This window comes from Pan paniscus, chromosome 14 (assembly GCF_029289425.2).
Source record: "Pan paniscus chromosome 14, NHGRI_mPanPan1-v2.0_pri, whole genome shotgun sequence".
NCBI lineage: Eukaryota > Metazoa > Chordata > Mammalia > Primates > Hominidae > Pan > Pan paniscus.
The window spans coordinates 27,543,673-27,557,992 of record NC_073263.2 but is presented as its reverse complement, the minus strand read 5'-3'; the positions used below and the strand labels follow the sequence as shown (position 1 = coordinate 27,557,992).

General features: G+C 51.7%; 1 protein-coding gene across 2 annotated transcripts; it reads left to right on the top strand.

Annotated features, from left to right (window-relative positions):
- Positions 1-1,285: 1,285 nt before the first annotated feature.
- Positions 1,286-9,675, top strand: CDX2 (caudal type homeobox 2). 2 transcript variants are annotated; one of them, XM_008971611.6, is made up of 3 exons: positions 1,286-2,135; positions 5,591-5,732; positions 7,227-9,675. In XM_008971611.6, the coding sequence occupies exons 1-3, from the start codon at positions 1,595-1,597 to the stop codon at positions 7,363-7,365; spliced, it is 822 nt and encodes a 273-aa protein (XP_008969859.1). In that variant the 5' UTR covers positions 1,286-1,594; the 3' UTR covers positions 7,366-9,675. The 2 variants fall into 2 exon arrangements, with proteins under 2 accessions (XP_008969859.1, XP_003818378.1); XM_003818330.7 differs by having other exon boundaries at positions 5,591-5,736.
- Positions 9,676-14,320: the final 4,645 nt, after the last annotated feature.

The following is a 14,320-nucleotide window of genomic DNA, read 5'->3' as shown; positions in this document are numbered from 1 at the left end:
CCGAATCTGGCAGCGCTGTCAAAGGCTTGTATAGGAGGTGAACGGCGGCCGCAGGCCCACCCCACGAGGTTGCTGAAACCGAGCTGGGCGCGCGCAGGAGCCGAATCTCGCCGCCTCCGCCCTCCTGTCGGGGCAGCTCCCGATCCCGGGCTGCGCGGCTCCGGTCCCCAAGACGGCCACTTCCAGCCCTAGGCCCCTTGGCCGCAGCGCTTCCCAAACCAAGAGAGATCCTTTCTCAACTCAGAGCTTTTCATTAGCAGTCGTTAATAATGGCCCTGAGTTGCCTTATCATCTCCTGGAAATGAGAAATAAATTTCTTCGGAGAACGTTTCCCTTTGTAAAGGACAGAGAGTTTTAAAGATATAGGTATGATGTAAGACACATAAATACCTAGGTAAGCATTAGCAGAAATTCTCTTTTCCTTATATTTAAGTATAATAAACATACAAGTGTAGCTCAATGAATTTTCACAAACTGACATTCTATGTAACCAGCAGCCTAAGAAACTGCTTTACCAACGATCCCCTAGCTCGCCTCCAGTTATGCACGCCAATAACCACTAGCCTAACTTCTACCACATGCCCATTACTTCTGTAGTTTAAAACTTCTGATTCTTGAATGTAAACGTTTAACAATAAATCGCTTGAATTTAACTCAAATTTCAAATGTAAGATGAAGTCAGAGATGCAGCCTGAATCTAGGATCATAATTTGTCTTGTGCGGAGGGCGAGTAATTTCCTTGGGCAAGAAAATAACTGATTGGAGGTGACAGTTGTTTGGGGCTGCAGTCGTCCGGGCCAGGAGCACAGGGCGGGAAGGAATGGCCCATCTCTTAGGGCTCTCTGCTTGTCACCTACCAGGTTGGTCAGAAACGTTCTCATCAAAGCAATGGTTCTCTTTTCTTTTCTCTTTGGGACAGAAGGAGTTTCTTGACCGCCCCCTTCCCTGCAAATGCATAAACAACCACTGTTCCTGTCTCCAAGCTCAGATTCCCACCAAGATAGCCTTTTCTCTTCCCCTCTCTTTTGTAAGTCTCTTGATTTCATTCTTTGAACCTGTGATTGGAGGTTAAAGTGCACCAGGTTGGAAGGAGGAAGCTCTTAACAATAAAGGTTTGAATATTTAGCTGTGTCAGGTCGCTGCCCTCTCACGAGCCTCCCTCCCCTTTATCTTTTAAAATGCAAATTATGTTTCGAGGGGTTGTGCGTAGAGTGCGCGCTGCGCCTCGACGTCTCCAACCATTGGTGTCTGTGTCATTACTAATAGAGTCTTGTAAACACTCGTTAATCACGGAAGGCCGCCGGCCTGGGGCTCCGCACGCCAGCCTGTGGCGGGTCTTCCCCGCCTCTGCAGCCTAGTGGGAAGGAGGTGGGAGGAAAGAAGGAAGAAAGGGAGGGAGGGAGGAGGCAGGCCAGAGGGAGGGACCGCCTCGGAGGCAGAAGAGCCGCGAGGAGCCAGCGGAGCACCGCGGGCTGGGGCGCAGCCACCCGCCGCTTCTCGAGTCCCCTCGCCCCTTTCCCTTCGTGCCCCCCGGCAGCCTCCAGCGTCGGTCCCCAGGCAGCATGGTGAGGTCTGCTCCCGGACCCTCGCCACCATGTACGTGAGCTACCTCCTGGACAAGGACGTGAGCATGTACCCTAGCTCCGTGCGCCACTCTGGCGGCCTCAACCTGGCGCCGCAGAACTTCGTCAGCCCCCCGCAGTACCCGGACTACGGCGGTTACCACGTGGCGGCCGCAGCTGCAGCGGCAGCGAACTTGGACAGCGCGCAGTCCCCGGGGCCATCCTGGCCGGCAGCGTATGGCGCCCCACTCCGGGAGGACTGGAATGGCTACGCGCCCGGAGGCGCCGCGGCCGCCGCCAACGCCGTGGCTCACGGCCTCAACGGTGGCTCCCCGGCCGCAGCCATGGGCTACAGCAGCCCCGCAGACTACCATCCGCACCACCACCCGCATCACCACCCGCACCACCCGGCCGCCGCGCCTTCCTGCGCTTCTGGGCTGCTGCAAACGCTCAACCCCGGCCCTCCTGGGCCCGCCGCCACCGCTGCCGCCGAGCAGCTGTCTCCCGGCGGCCAGCGGCGGAACCTGTGCGAGTGGATGCGGAAGCCGGCGCAGCAGTCCCTCGGCAGCCAAGGTAAGCAGAGGCTGCGCCCCTCCGGAGGGTGCTTGGGAAGGCGCGGGTCGAGCCAGTGGCTGCTGCGCGTCACGCGTCCAGTGCGCACAGGGGAGTCCCGGGCTGTCTGGGAGCTCGGCGCCAGGAGGGGCACGGCCCGGGGACAAATTCGGGGGCCTCTGGCCCCTCGGGGCTTCTCTGACCTACTGAGCCTGGGAGTGAATATTCTGAGTCTCAACACCGTGTTCAGGCGTCCTCTTTCCAAGAGCTCCTCATTCGCAACCCCGGGACACCTTCGGGAAGCTCCGGGGAATGTCGGCGTGAGCACTGCTGGACGCGGGCAGAATCGCGTCCTCCGGCACTTGCTGCGGCATGCATTCCTTGCGTGGCTCCTGGCCGCCGAGGAGAGAGGGAGGCTCGAACCTTCTTGGGCTAGGTCTAGGCCGTTTATCTCCGCTCTCTCTTTCCCCATCTGAGCCATCTAAGAAGAGAAGTGACCTGGGGGGGGGGGTCGGGGGATGGCTAGGCTGTGTGTGGGACCGGGTTTGGCCATTCGGGCCAATTCAAGGTACAGCGAGCAGACAGACCAGGGAGAGCTGCTGTCGCTGGGAAGAAGGTGCTAGCCCCAGCTGCTAAGGCGACGGGGGCGCGCCCCGTCTCTGAACCTCTGACCTGTGAAGGAGTCATTTCAAGCAAAAGCTGGAAGGCTAGGGGCAAGAAGCCTAGGGGCAGGCGTCTGCGGAGAGAGCAGGGAGACGGGGAGGAAACCCTGGTGGGAATTAAGCCGCCGCTCCAGGTAGGGGTCATTTCTCCCAAAGCTTCCTTTCAAGGGTGTCAGGGATGTCTGTGAGTGTGTGTGTGTGCAGCTGAAAAATATCCTAGGTTTGCCGGACTGTGGGGCTCATTGACTCCGGGTCTGCCCCTTCTGGTGTTCGAGTGTGCCTAGAGGTGGCAAGGAAGTGCGGTGGGGAGAGTCCTAGTTGAGTGCCCCCTTTAAAGTCTTTCCCCAGCCCTCAGCGCTTCCGCTTTTCTTGCTTCGCTCCTTGCTGCCCCAATTGGGCAGGCACGCTGGTTATGGGCACTTTGCAGAAGTTTATAGCCAATTACAACTGTATAAATCAAAGCGCCCTTTGGGGGCTGTCTCTGGGCATCGGTTTCTGCGTCACTGTGCATATGCTAGGGAGAGTCCTGGTGGGAATGCCGCCGACCGGGGAGAAGGCCACAGATCAGCCTCGGGTGAGCCTCAGAGCTTTGGCTTGGTCCCTTCTCCTAGAGGAGGCGCCTTTCTCCTAGCAGGGGCTCCCAGATCCTGGCTCCCAAAGACCCACTTTCTACAGCCCCTGTCTGGGGCGCGGTTGGCGGGGGTGGCGCACGCCCTAAGGAAGACCTTTGCGTGTCCCGGGAGAGCGGCCGCGGGGTGAGGGCCGGGAAGGGGGCGGGAGGGAAGCCGCCAGAGCCCAGGCCGCGGGGTCAGCAGATGAGAGGCCGCTGTGAAGTCCTGCGCCGAGGTGGCAAGGCCGCAGTCGGCGCCGGGTGCCCTTGTGATGTTAATGTGGGGTGGCCGCAGCCCGCGGGCCGGAGCCGGGCTCCTCTGCGGAGCGTCATCTGTCAAGGGGTGGGGGTGGGGGGGGGTGACGCGGCCTGGCTTGCTTTGATATACACCTTCCCAGCCCTGCCATTGTCTCTTTTAGGGCCCGGAAAGAGGGTGGTGACTTTCGCAGTCAATAATGAATTCTGACAAGTCCCTCTCATCCCTCCCCTCCATAGCCCCGCTCCTAGGTTCCCAGGGGGTGTGGGGCGCCTCCAAGGCCCTTGGGGCGCGGGTCGAAGAGCGCTCAGGGTCTGGTCATCGCGTTGCCCGGCCCGTCCGGGACACTGAAGGGGCAGCACCCGAGCAAGGGTCGCTCCGAGATACTTCCAGGCGAGTCTCCCTCCCGGGGTGTTCGGCTGAGGGAACTGCCCTGCGCCTCAGCTCCGGAGGTGTCCTCTGTGGCTCCAGCCAGGCTCCGGTGCCATCCCCGCCTGATACTATCTGCGTGACCCGGTCTGATTCTCCATTTCCTCATCTGTAAAAAGGGGCGAGTACCAATGGCAGCCTAGAGTGGGTTTGAGGCGGTCACGCGTGTCCGAGCGTCCACCGGAGAAAGTCGCGTTGGTTCCCTTTACTTTCATAGCAGGCGCGGGGTCGGGGCCGCAGCCCCATTCAAATGCGCCTGCAGGGTCGTGTTTATGTTAATACGCCTGGCGGGGAGGGGGATGAAAGCCGGGGCCGCCATTTGCTCAGTAGTGGTAATTCAAACAGAATGTGGTTGTTATTAAGGCATTGAAAGGGCTTTTCTTTGATAAGATCGCCTTGTCCTGCATTGTTTGCGGCTGTGTTCCCCTTTCAGCGGCTCGGGGGAGCTCCCTCTGATCAGGCCTGTATCTTCCCAGGACGCTTTTGTTGTGGTTTGCAAAGGGTTTTACCTGAACAAAGTCAGCCTGCGGGGCATTAAACACCTCCAAGCAACTCCCAGGCCCTTCAGATCTTTCTGTGGGATTGGGCACTGGGCGATTGAACCTGTTCAGCTGCAAGAAGACCCAAAAGTGGGAGGGAGCCAGAGAGAACAGCTTCTGGCCAGGGCTCTGCCAAGGGCTGAGCCAAGACAGACCTGGTGGAGACGCCAGGCTCGGGCCTGCTCCAACATTGTGGACACTATTTGTCAAGGCCCTTCAGTAAAACAATCAATCTAGGATTTAATATGTTGACTCAATCCAATGAGCATAGATCACTGGTCAGGATAACTCTGGCCGGATTTGCATCAGGAATAAATGGAGGATCAAAAAAGAAAAAGTACCAAACACCAAACCTGGTCTGGGCAGGTATAAAGTGTCCCCAGCAGGAGGGGTTTTCTGCCTGTTCCCTCGGCCAGAGTCCAGCTCAGAATTCCACCTGATGGGCCTGGTGTGTCTGGGGGATGATTCTGGCGACTTGTCAGCTCCTGAGCCCCGCTTTCCACTTGTAGTAAAGCAAAGTAGTAACCCCCACACCCCCTCTACAACATGTGCCCACAATGACAGCTGTTTTCGGGGTGGGCTTCCATCTCTGGTAGGCCTGGAAATCTGGATGTTTCCAGGATCCCGGCCACTTCACCCTGCCCCCTTTCCCTTGGTGTCAAATATATGCCAGTACTGTATTTGGTTTACTGAAAGGGTGGTTACATTCTGCTATCTTCTGTGTGAATGAGGTTTTCACTTTCCTTAATTTTTAAAAACCACTTAATACCAAGGTTAGTTTAGTTGCCTCCACTAGCCTCATACCCTCCCCCCACAGGACCCTCTGGGGGGTCTTGTCAGACTTGGCAGGAACCAGCCAAACCCGGGCCCCCCAGGGTGGTGGAGGAAGAGAAATGTCCCTGGGTTAGGGAGGTTTGTCATTACCCATGACTGATGGGCTGCCTTGCAGTTCTCAGCCCTCACTTCTGCTTCCTCCACAGTGAAAACCAGGACGAAAGACAAATATCGAGTGGTGTACACGGACCACCAGCGGCTGGAGCTGGAGAAGGAGTTTCACTACAGTCGCTACATCACCATCCGGAGGAAAGCCGAGCTAGCCGCCACGCTGGGGCTCTCTGAGAGGCAGGTGGGGACCGCCTAGCTCCCTCCGGGCGGGCCACTGCCTGGCAGAGGACCATGAGAGTTAGAAAATCTGGCTGCAGGGGCCATCTAAATCTGTGGAGAGACTGAAGCAGGAGGATGCAAGCATTCGTCTTTGGAGTCCTTTTTTTTTTTTTAAAAATAGAGATGGGGTCTTGCTTTGTGGCTCAGGCTGGAGTGTAGTGGTACAATCATAGCTCACTGCAGCCCTGACTTCCTGAGCTGAAGGGATCCTCCTGCCTCAGTCACCTGAGTAGCTTGGACTACAGGCTCGAGCCACCATGACTGGCTAATGTTTAAATTTTTTGCAGAGATGGTCTCACTGTCTTACCCAGGTTGGTCTCAAACTCCAAATGATCCTCCTGTCTTGGACTCCTAAAGTGCTGAGATTACAGGTGTGAACCACCATGCCTGGCCTGGAGTACATGCCCCCCCCCCCCACTGTTGAAACGCAGTTTCACTCTTGTTGCGCAGGCTGAAGTGCAATGGCGCGGTCTCAGCTCACTGCAACCTCTGCCTCCGGGGTTCAAGCGATTCTCCTGCCTCAGCCTCCCAAATAGCTGGGACTACAGGCATGTGCCACCACGCCCGGCTAATTTTGTATTTTTAGTAGAAATGCGGTTTCTCCATGTTAGTCAGGCTAGTCTCGAACTCCTGGCCTCAGGTGATCCACCCGCCTCGGCCTCCCAAAGTGCTGAGATTACAGGTGTGAGCCACTGTGCCTGGCCCTGGAGTACTTTTTTTAAAAGCCTCCTTCTACCTTTAGTCCTCTTTTTTTGATGTTGTTGATTTTTTCTGTCTCTCTCTTTTGAGGGATATAAGAAGTGTGAAAAACAGCCAAGGGTATTAGTTTAATCCAGAATTCCATTTGGGTCTATAAAGACATATTAAAGACCTATTCTCTTTGTTTCCAGCACTGTACCTAACAAAATAAACTGAATAAACTACTCAGTCTCTCACAAAAACTAGAGGGACAAGACTTGGTTCAGGAACATTTTATATATATAGTCTAGAAAAACAGGCCAACTTCACAGCCAGGAAGCCACACAATTAAATCTCATTTTCAGCTCTAAGGTGAGGAAAATTACGTTTTAGTTTAGCCTTGAGGGGCCAAAGGTTGCCATTTGAAGTATACCACCCAGCACTGGCCTCCCTTTGCTGTGTAGACAGGGCCTTGCAGTTTCAGTTTTCCTTGGTTCTGAGACTTTAAACTTTTCCAGTAAATACGTAGATAAAAGTTGCTTTGAAAAGAAACCCAGGGAGTAAGGAAGGAGGAAGACTCTTCCCCATGAGGCTGAATTGGGCCTAAGAATGGATCCAGGGTTGGGCTGTTATGGGGATGCCCGAGGAAAGCTTCTAGAAGGACTTGGAGTTCTGTAGCTGGAGCAGAAGATGTTGATGATACTGCTGGGTACTGTTCCTCTTTTCCCTCACATCTTCACCACCATGTGCTTTTCTCCACCTTTCCACTTCTAGGTTAAAATCTGGTTTCAGAACCGCAGAGCAAAGGAGAGGAAAATCAACAAGAAGAAGTTGCAGCAGCAACAGCAGCAGCAGCCACCACAGCCGCCTCCGCCGCCACCACAGCCTCCCCAGCCTCAGCCAGGTCCTCTGAGAAGTGTCCCAGAGCCCTTGAGTCCGGTGTCTTCCCTGCAAGCCTCAGTGTCTGGCTCTGTCCCTGGGGTTCTGGGGCCAACTGGGGGGGTGCTAAACCCCACCGTCACCCAGTGACCCACCGGGGTCTGCAGCGGCAGAGCAATTCCAGGCTGAGCCATGAGGAGCGTGGACTCTGCTAGACTCCTCAGGAGAGACCCCTCCCCTCCCACCCACAGCCATAGACCTACAGACCTGGCTCTCAGAGGAAAAATGGGAGCCAGGAGTAAGACAAGTGGGATTTGGGGCCTCAAGAAATATACTCTCCCAGATTTTTACTTTTTCCCATCTGGCTTTTTCTGCCACTGAGGAGACAGAAAGCCGCCGCTGGGCTTCATTCCGGACTGGCAGAAGCATTGCCTGGACTGACCACACCAACCAGGCCTTCATCCTCCTCCCCAGCTCTTCTCTTCCTAGATCTGCAGGCTGCACCTCTGGCTAGAGCCGAGGGGAGAGAGGGACTCAAGGGAAAGGCAAGCTTGAGGCCAAGATGGCTGCTGCCTGCTCATGGCCCTCGGAGGTCCAGCTGGGCCTCCTGCCTCTGGGCAGGCAAGGTTTACACTGCGGAAGCCAAAGGCAGCTAAGATAGAAAGCTGGACTGACCAAAGACTGCAGAACCCCCAGGTGGCCTGCGTCTTTTTTCTCTTCCCTTCCCAGACCAGGAAAGGCTTGGCTGGTGTATGCACAGGGTGTGGTATGAGGGGGTGGTTATTGGACTCCAGGCCTGACCAGGGGGCCCGAACAGGGACTTGTTTAGAGAGCCTGTCACCAGAGCTTCTCTGGGCTGAATGTATGTCAGTGCTATAAATGCCAGAGCCAACCTGGACTTCCTGTCATTTTCACAATCTTGGGGCTGATGAAGAAGGGGGTGGGGGGAGTTTGTGTTGTTGTTGCTGCTGTTTGGGTTGTTGGTCTGTGTAACATCCAAGCCAGAGTTTTTAAAGCCTTCTGGATCCATGGGGGGAGAAGTGATATGGTGAAGGGAAGTGGGGAGTATTTGAACACAGTTGAATTTTTTCTAAAAAGAAAAAGAGATAAATGAGCTTTCCAGATTTCAGATTCTGTATTTATCTTCAGATTTTGTCTGCAACTATTTTTTATTTTTTAAAGAAATGAAATATCTTCTCTGCTTGCAAGCTGATTTGGAAAATTCAGAGAGGGAGTGGAGGTTATCTGGACAGCCTCATTTTACCCCAGAGCATCAGAAGCCTGAAAGAGCAGGTTCTGAGACCTTCCCTGCCCCCAAGCCTGAGCCCAGCCTTGGAATGCGTGGCTCTCCTGGGGGTGCCTTTGGGCAAAATGCACATCTGAATGGCCAGGTGCTTCCCAGCAGTCAGAAATTATGGGGGGTGGGGGTGAGAGGGCCCCCTCATAGCATCTCACCAAATCCACATGGAGGCTTTTTGCAAACAGCAGGCAGTTCCCTTCTGCAGTGACTCCCTCCTAAGGACGCCCCACAACCCAGCTAGTTAAACGTGAGCATTAAATTTTTTTAAAAAAAATCCCCCTAGTTTCCCAAGACAGCATTTCCATGAATTTAGTCTTCTGTAAATCACTGGGCATTTCCGTGAGCCCTTTCTGCCTCCACTCTCTTCTCTGTCTTTGCAGTTTCCTCATCCCCGACCGCGCCCCCCTTCCAACCCAATCACCCCACAAACAAGATTTCTAGACCCAGTATAAAATGATCCTTTTAGTGACATTTCTTGTTATCTGGCCGATCCACTGGGGACCGGGCTGCAGCCTTTAAAATTTTTGATCCTGGAGGCCGCCGAGCTGAACTTTCCGGCAGGACCCGGGCGAGGGGGGCTTAGCCCTTCGTTTCGATCTTCCCACCAACATCCGAGAGCCTAATCAGCGCGCCCACGGAGGCGCCTTAAGGGCAGTTGGGGAAGATGAGCAGAGCCGGGAAACAGCAAGAGGTATAGACCCTCTGCAGCACCTCTCCAATTCCGCGGCCCTTCCGGGTGGCGTATACAGCTCCAGGATTGGGAAAGGGGCTCCGGTGGCCCGGCCCGCGGGCGCCTGGCCTCGAAGCCAGAGGGAGGAGTGCGGGGCGTGGGGTCGGGGGGTGCCGGGCAGAGGAGGAAGCCGTGTCCGGGTCCGCTGGGCGAGGGGTCCTGGGTCAGGGGTCCTGGGTCAGGGCCAGTCTGAGCCCCGGTGCACCGCAGGTCTCCCCGCGCCCCGGCCGCGCCCACAGGCCCGCCCCCTAGCCGCCGGGGTTGCTATGCGTTGCCGTGAAACGCCTGTCAATAAACCCTGTTTGGACAGTGGAGCAAGAGCACATGGGTTGTTTGCTTAGTGGTTAGAGGTTCAAAAGTCGACATTGTCCCGCTGCAAGCGATTACAAGTTCTTCCCCTTCCCGGGGCTCGGTCCCCTTGCACGCGGGTACGGGGCCAGGGAAAGGAGCTCGGCTGCTCTCTGAGATGCAAGCACCCGGCTTGCTGCTGCGAGCGCCTGGCAAGCCTCCCGGGCCACGGAAAAAGGCGCAAAACCAGGACCCTCTCCGGCAAGTGAGGCCACCGCGCTTCTAACGCCAACTGTGTCACCCCCGAAGCAATACCTACGGAACAAGGGATGTGGCACGAGTAGGGAGCGCAGCTTGAGGAGTGTAAGGAGGCCTGCACAGGGGCGCTTGAGGTTATTTGAGACCGGATGACCTCGCGGCTCCTGACGCCTCCAGCTCAGAGCTTGGGGTCCGGGCCTCCGAATCCCACGCCTCCACCGCGTCCAGTCGTCGGTTCAGGCGCCAGAGGGCGCGCGCGCTCTGGGAAGAGATGGGGCTTGGGCTCGTGAACCCGGAAAGGTTCCAGTTTTCACCCAGTTGGGAGGTGCAAGCGCCTCTGCCGACTCCGGCTGAGCCCAAACCCGGGCGCTGCAAGATTTTTCTACGTTGGTCGTGGGCCTGTTGAAACTAAGTTAAAACTAAGTCAGGCAGGGGAGATTCTTGGATTTGTATGAATGTTTAAGAAAAACAAAATTGGGGGAGAGGGACTATACCATTCTAAAAGGGTCATTTTGCACACGATGTTTTCTTTCTAAAAATTACAGTAATGTGGGCACAGTATTAATATATGGTAATACTAGAAATTTAGGATAAATATGAGAATAAAACCTGTCAATATTGTGGAACAGAGGTTTAAAAAAGTGTCTATGGGCCGGGCTCGGCGCAGTGGCTCACGCCTGTAATCTCAGCACTTTGAGAGGCAGAGGCGGGCGAATCACTTGAGGTCAGGAGTTCGAAACCAGCCTAGCCAACATGGTGAAACCCCGTCTCCGCTAAAAATACAAAAATTAGCCGGGCGTCGTGGTGCGCTCCTGTAATCCCAGCTATCGGGAGGCTGAGGCAGGAGAATCACTTGAACCCGGGAGACGGAGGTTGCAGTGAGCCGAGATCGAGCTACTACACTCCAGCCTGGGCGACAGAGAGAGACTCCGCCTCAAAAACAAACAAACAAAAAAGTATTTATGGAGAATGAACAGCCTGAGTCTTCTCCCCCACACCCCGCCGTGAACAATTCGTGGATTTATCATATTCATCCAATAAAGTTAACACGATGGACTGCCAATGAAAGCAACGAATATTTCATTGCAATGTGTTTCATTTCTTTCTAATAATATCCAGAAAGATGCCTACGTCAGTGAAGAAAATATTAAATAACAATCTAAAAACACACATAGCAATATTCTTGCTGTTGTTGTTCACAACCACTCGGAAAAAAAAAAGAGGCAACAGGCAGAAATGAAAGAAGTCTCAGCTACAGAATGGCAAGAAAAGTTATTTTATTTATTTATTTTTTTCTGAGATGGAGTTTCACTCAGTCGCCCAAGCTGGAGTGCAGTGGCATGATCTCAGCTCACTGTGACCTCGCCTCCTGGGTTCAAGAGAGTCTCCTGTCTCAGCAGCAGGTGCATGCCACCATGCCCGGCTAATTTTTGGTCGAAAAGTTATATTTTAGGGCCACTCTTTGCACCTCGTTTTAGACAGGTTGCTATTTACTAGCCTACTGACCTTGGGAAGGCCCCAACCTCTGAGCTACCACTTCCTTATTTGTAACATGGGGATCCAATGGGGAGCCAATGTAGCATTGTATGCTTATGACTAGACCCCAGTCATGATATGAGCAGCTTCTTGTACTGTATTCTGCAAAGTGCTGGAGAGTCCTTACAAAGAGCTTTTGAGCAAGATAATTTCTCAAATTATGATATAATAACCCTTTCCCAGAATTTTTTTTCTAATGCATTCAGCTTTGCTGACTTTGTCAAAATTGCCTGAAGTCTGTTGTTCCTTGATTACCACTTCCTAAGCATCTGCATAAAATCTTGAGTGGCAAGGCACTAAGTAGCATTTCAGATGTGGCGACAAGTTGCTGATCTGTATAGCTCACTTGCCCTTTCATTTACTAGAAGACATGTTCCCCACTAGAACATCTAGTTTCTAGCTGTACTTAGGAGAATAAAGATTAGTTGAGGATGTAGTTGAGAACCTTCTAATAATCCATCAGCACACACTTTTTTTTTTTTTTTTTTTTTTTGAGACGAATTTTCGCTCTTGTTGCCCAGGCTGGAGCGCAATGGCTCGATCTCGGCTCACTGCAACCTCCACCTCCCAGGTTCAAGCAATTCTCCTGCCTCAGCCTTCTGAGTAGCTGGGATTACAGGCGACCGCCACCATGCCCGGCTAATTTTTTTTTTGTATATTTAGTAGAGACGGGGTTTCACCATGTTAACCAGGCTGGTCTTGAACTTCTGACCTCAGGTGATCTGCCCACCTCAGCCTCCCAAACTGCTGGGATTACAGGTGTGAGCCACTGCGCCTGGCCATCAGCACACTCTTAACCCAAAAGGAGCAGACAGGCAGATACTCTAACAAGATGGCATTAAAAGTTTCTTTATTTTGAGATAATTTCTACCTCAACACCTCAATATTAATTCTGTACTCTTCAGGAGCCACCCCAAGAGTACAGATTTAATATGAGGTACAGGTTTAACATATTAAACCTGTACCTCAGGCTGCTGAGGTTTAAATTCTCTAAGGCTGATTCATCCTTAGATGTTGTTTTAAGAAAAATGTTTTACTCTCATCTCCAGAATTCTCCCTTACAGTAAAATTACGGCAGCAGATCTTGCATTAAATTGGTTTTGTTTCAGAGTATAACAAAAACATTCATATCTGAGTAATGTAGATTAATTTGTAAATATTTAAAATAAATATTTAACTTATCTTCTTAATCACACTTAGACTGCACAAATTTTCAACCCCACAACTCCTACATTCAGTCAATTTTCCTTTGCCTTTTTCCTTTTGCCTCCTGCTCTTCTTGGAGTGGGTGCACTATGATTTTAACAAACCAAGCAGGTTTTAGAGATGTCTGTGGGGCTAGCTGTGTGACACTGGGCCAAAAGAATCACCTGCTGTCTTTTTTTTTTTTTTTTTGAGACAGAGTCTCGTTCTGTCACCCAGGCTGGAGCACAGTGGCGATCCCGGCTGACTGCAAGCTCCGCCTCCCGGGTTCAGGCCATTCTCCTGCCTCAGCCTCCTGAGTAGCTGGGACTGCAGGCACCCGCCACCATGCCCAGCTAATTTATTGTATTTTTTAGTGGAGACGAGGTTTCACGGTGTTAGCCAGGATGGTCTCGATCTCCTGACCTCGTGATCCACCTGCCTCAGCCTCCCAAAGTGCTGGGATTACAGGCGTGAGCCACCGCGCCCGGCCTCACCTGCTGTCTTCTTTCTTTAGTTACAAATCAGAGGAATACATATATATAAATAAAGATAGAGATATTTTATATTTAGCTAGAAATCAGAGGAATACTATATATAAATAAAGATAGACATATTTTATACATATTTACACATATATAGACATATATGTATAAAATATCATGACTTTCTAGAAGGTTATGACATTAGATTTAGAAAAAAAAACCTCTCAAATTCCAAATAAAGAAGGTAGACTCTGTGAGTTCCAGAGATTATACCAACGTTTACCTTGACATTCTTCCTGGAGGAATCAGTCCAGAGAAGGTGGGGGCAGCACTTAGGTGACCTTTTGGCTCCTGCATCTTTAGTGCCCAAACATTACATTTGTTTTAACAACAGCTTTTCCCAATTGGAATTTGTCATTAACCACAGCAGATATAGATAATATCAACAAGGTTGCCAGAGCCCCAAAGTTAAATAACCAGTAAAGCAGGATCCTGGTGATTCTGTGCTAGAGATGTAATCCATAAACCACAACACAACCAGTTTTGATCCATGAAAAAGACTTCCCTGAGATGAAATGATTTTCAAACCATCCCCTCACATGCACATTTACTTAAAAATAATATTTATATCACGTACTGGGTTTATGTGTCCAATATTTTATTGGTAAGTAAAAACCCCGGGCAGTTCATGCACTTTCATATTTGAGTTTTAAGTTCAAAACTAAAAAGGAATTTTTTCCTAATTGCTCATGTGTTATCTCAGAACTTTCAGGATTAACAGTCTGCTATCTCAAACTTAGTATCTGTAGTATGATAATAGGTTTTATGCAAGTGGTAGTTGATAAGTTCCTCTCCAACCTCAGGGAAGGAAACAAGGAAAAACAATGCAGAGCTAAAGTCATTGTAATACAAACTTATGATGGCTTGTTATGTGGCACTTAAATAATTTTAATTTATTGATAATTAGTAGAATCAAGAACAAGGATTATATACCTAAACCACAGATTAGGAGTTGTTAAAAATGACCAGGGCAGGCTCTGTTTCCTACTCACGAAATACACTTCGGGTATTGTTCTTTCACTCTGTATAGCTAATATTTAAAAAACAACAGCTACAGCAAAACTTAACAGAACTAGATTCTGTTTTCAGTCTTCACTCGGCCCTCTCTTTTCTTTTATTTCATTTTTTTCTTTTTCTTTCTTTTCTTTTT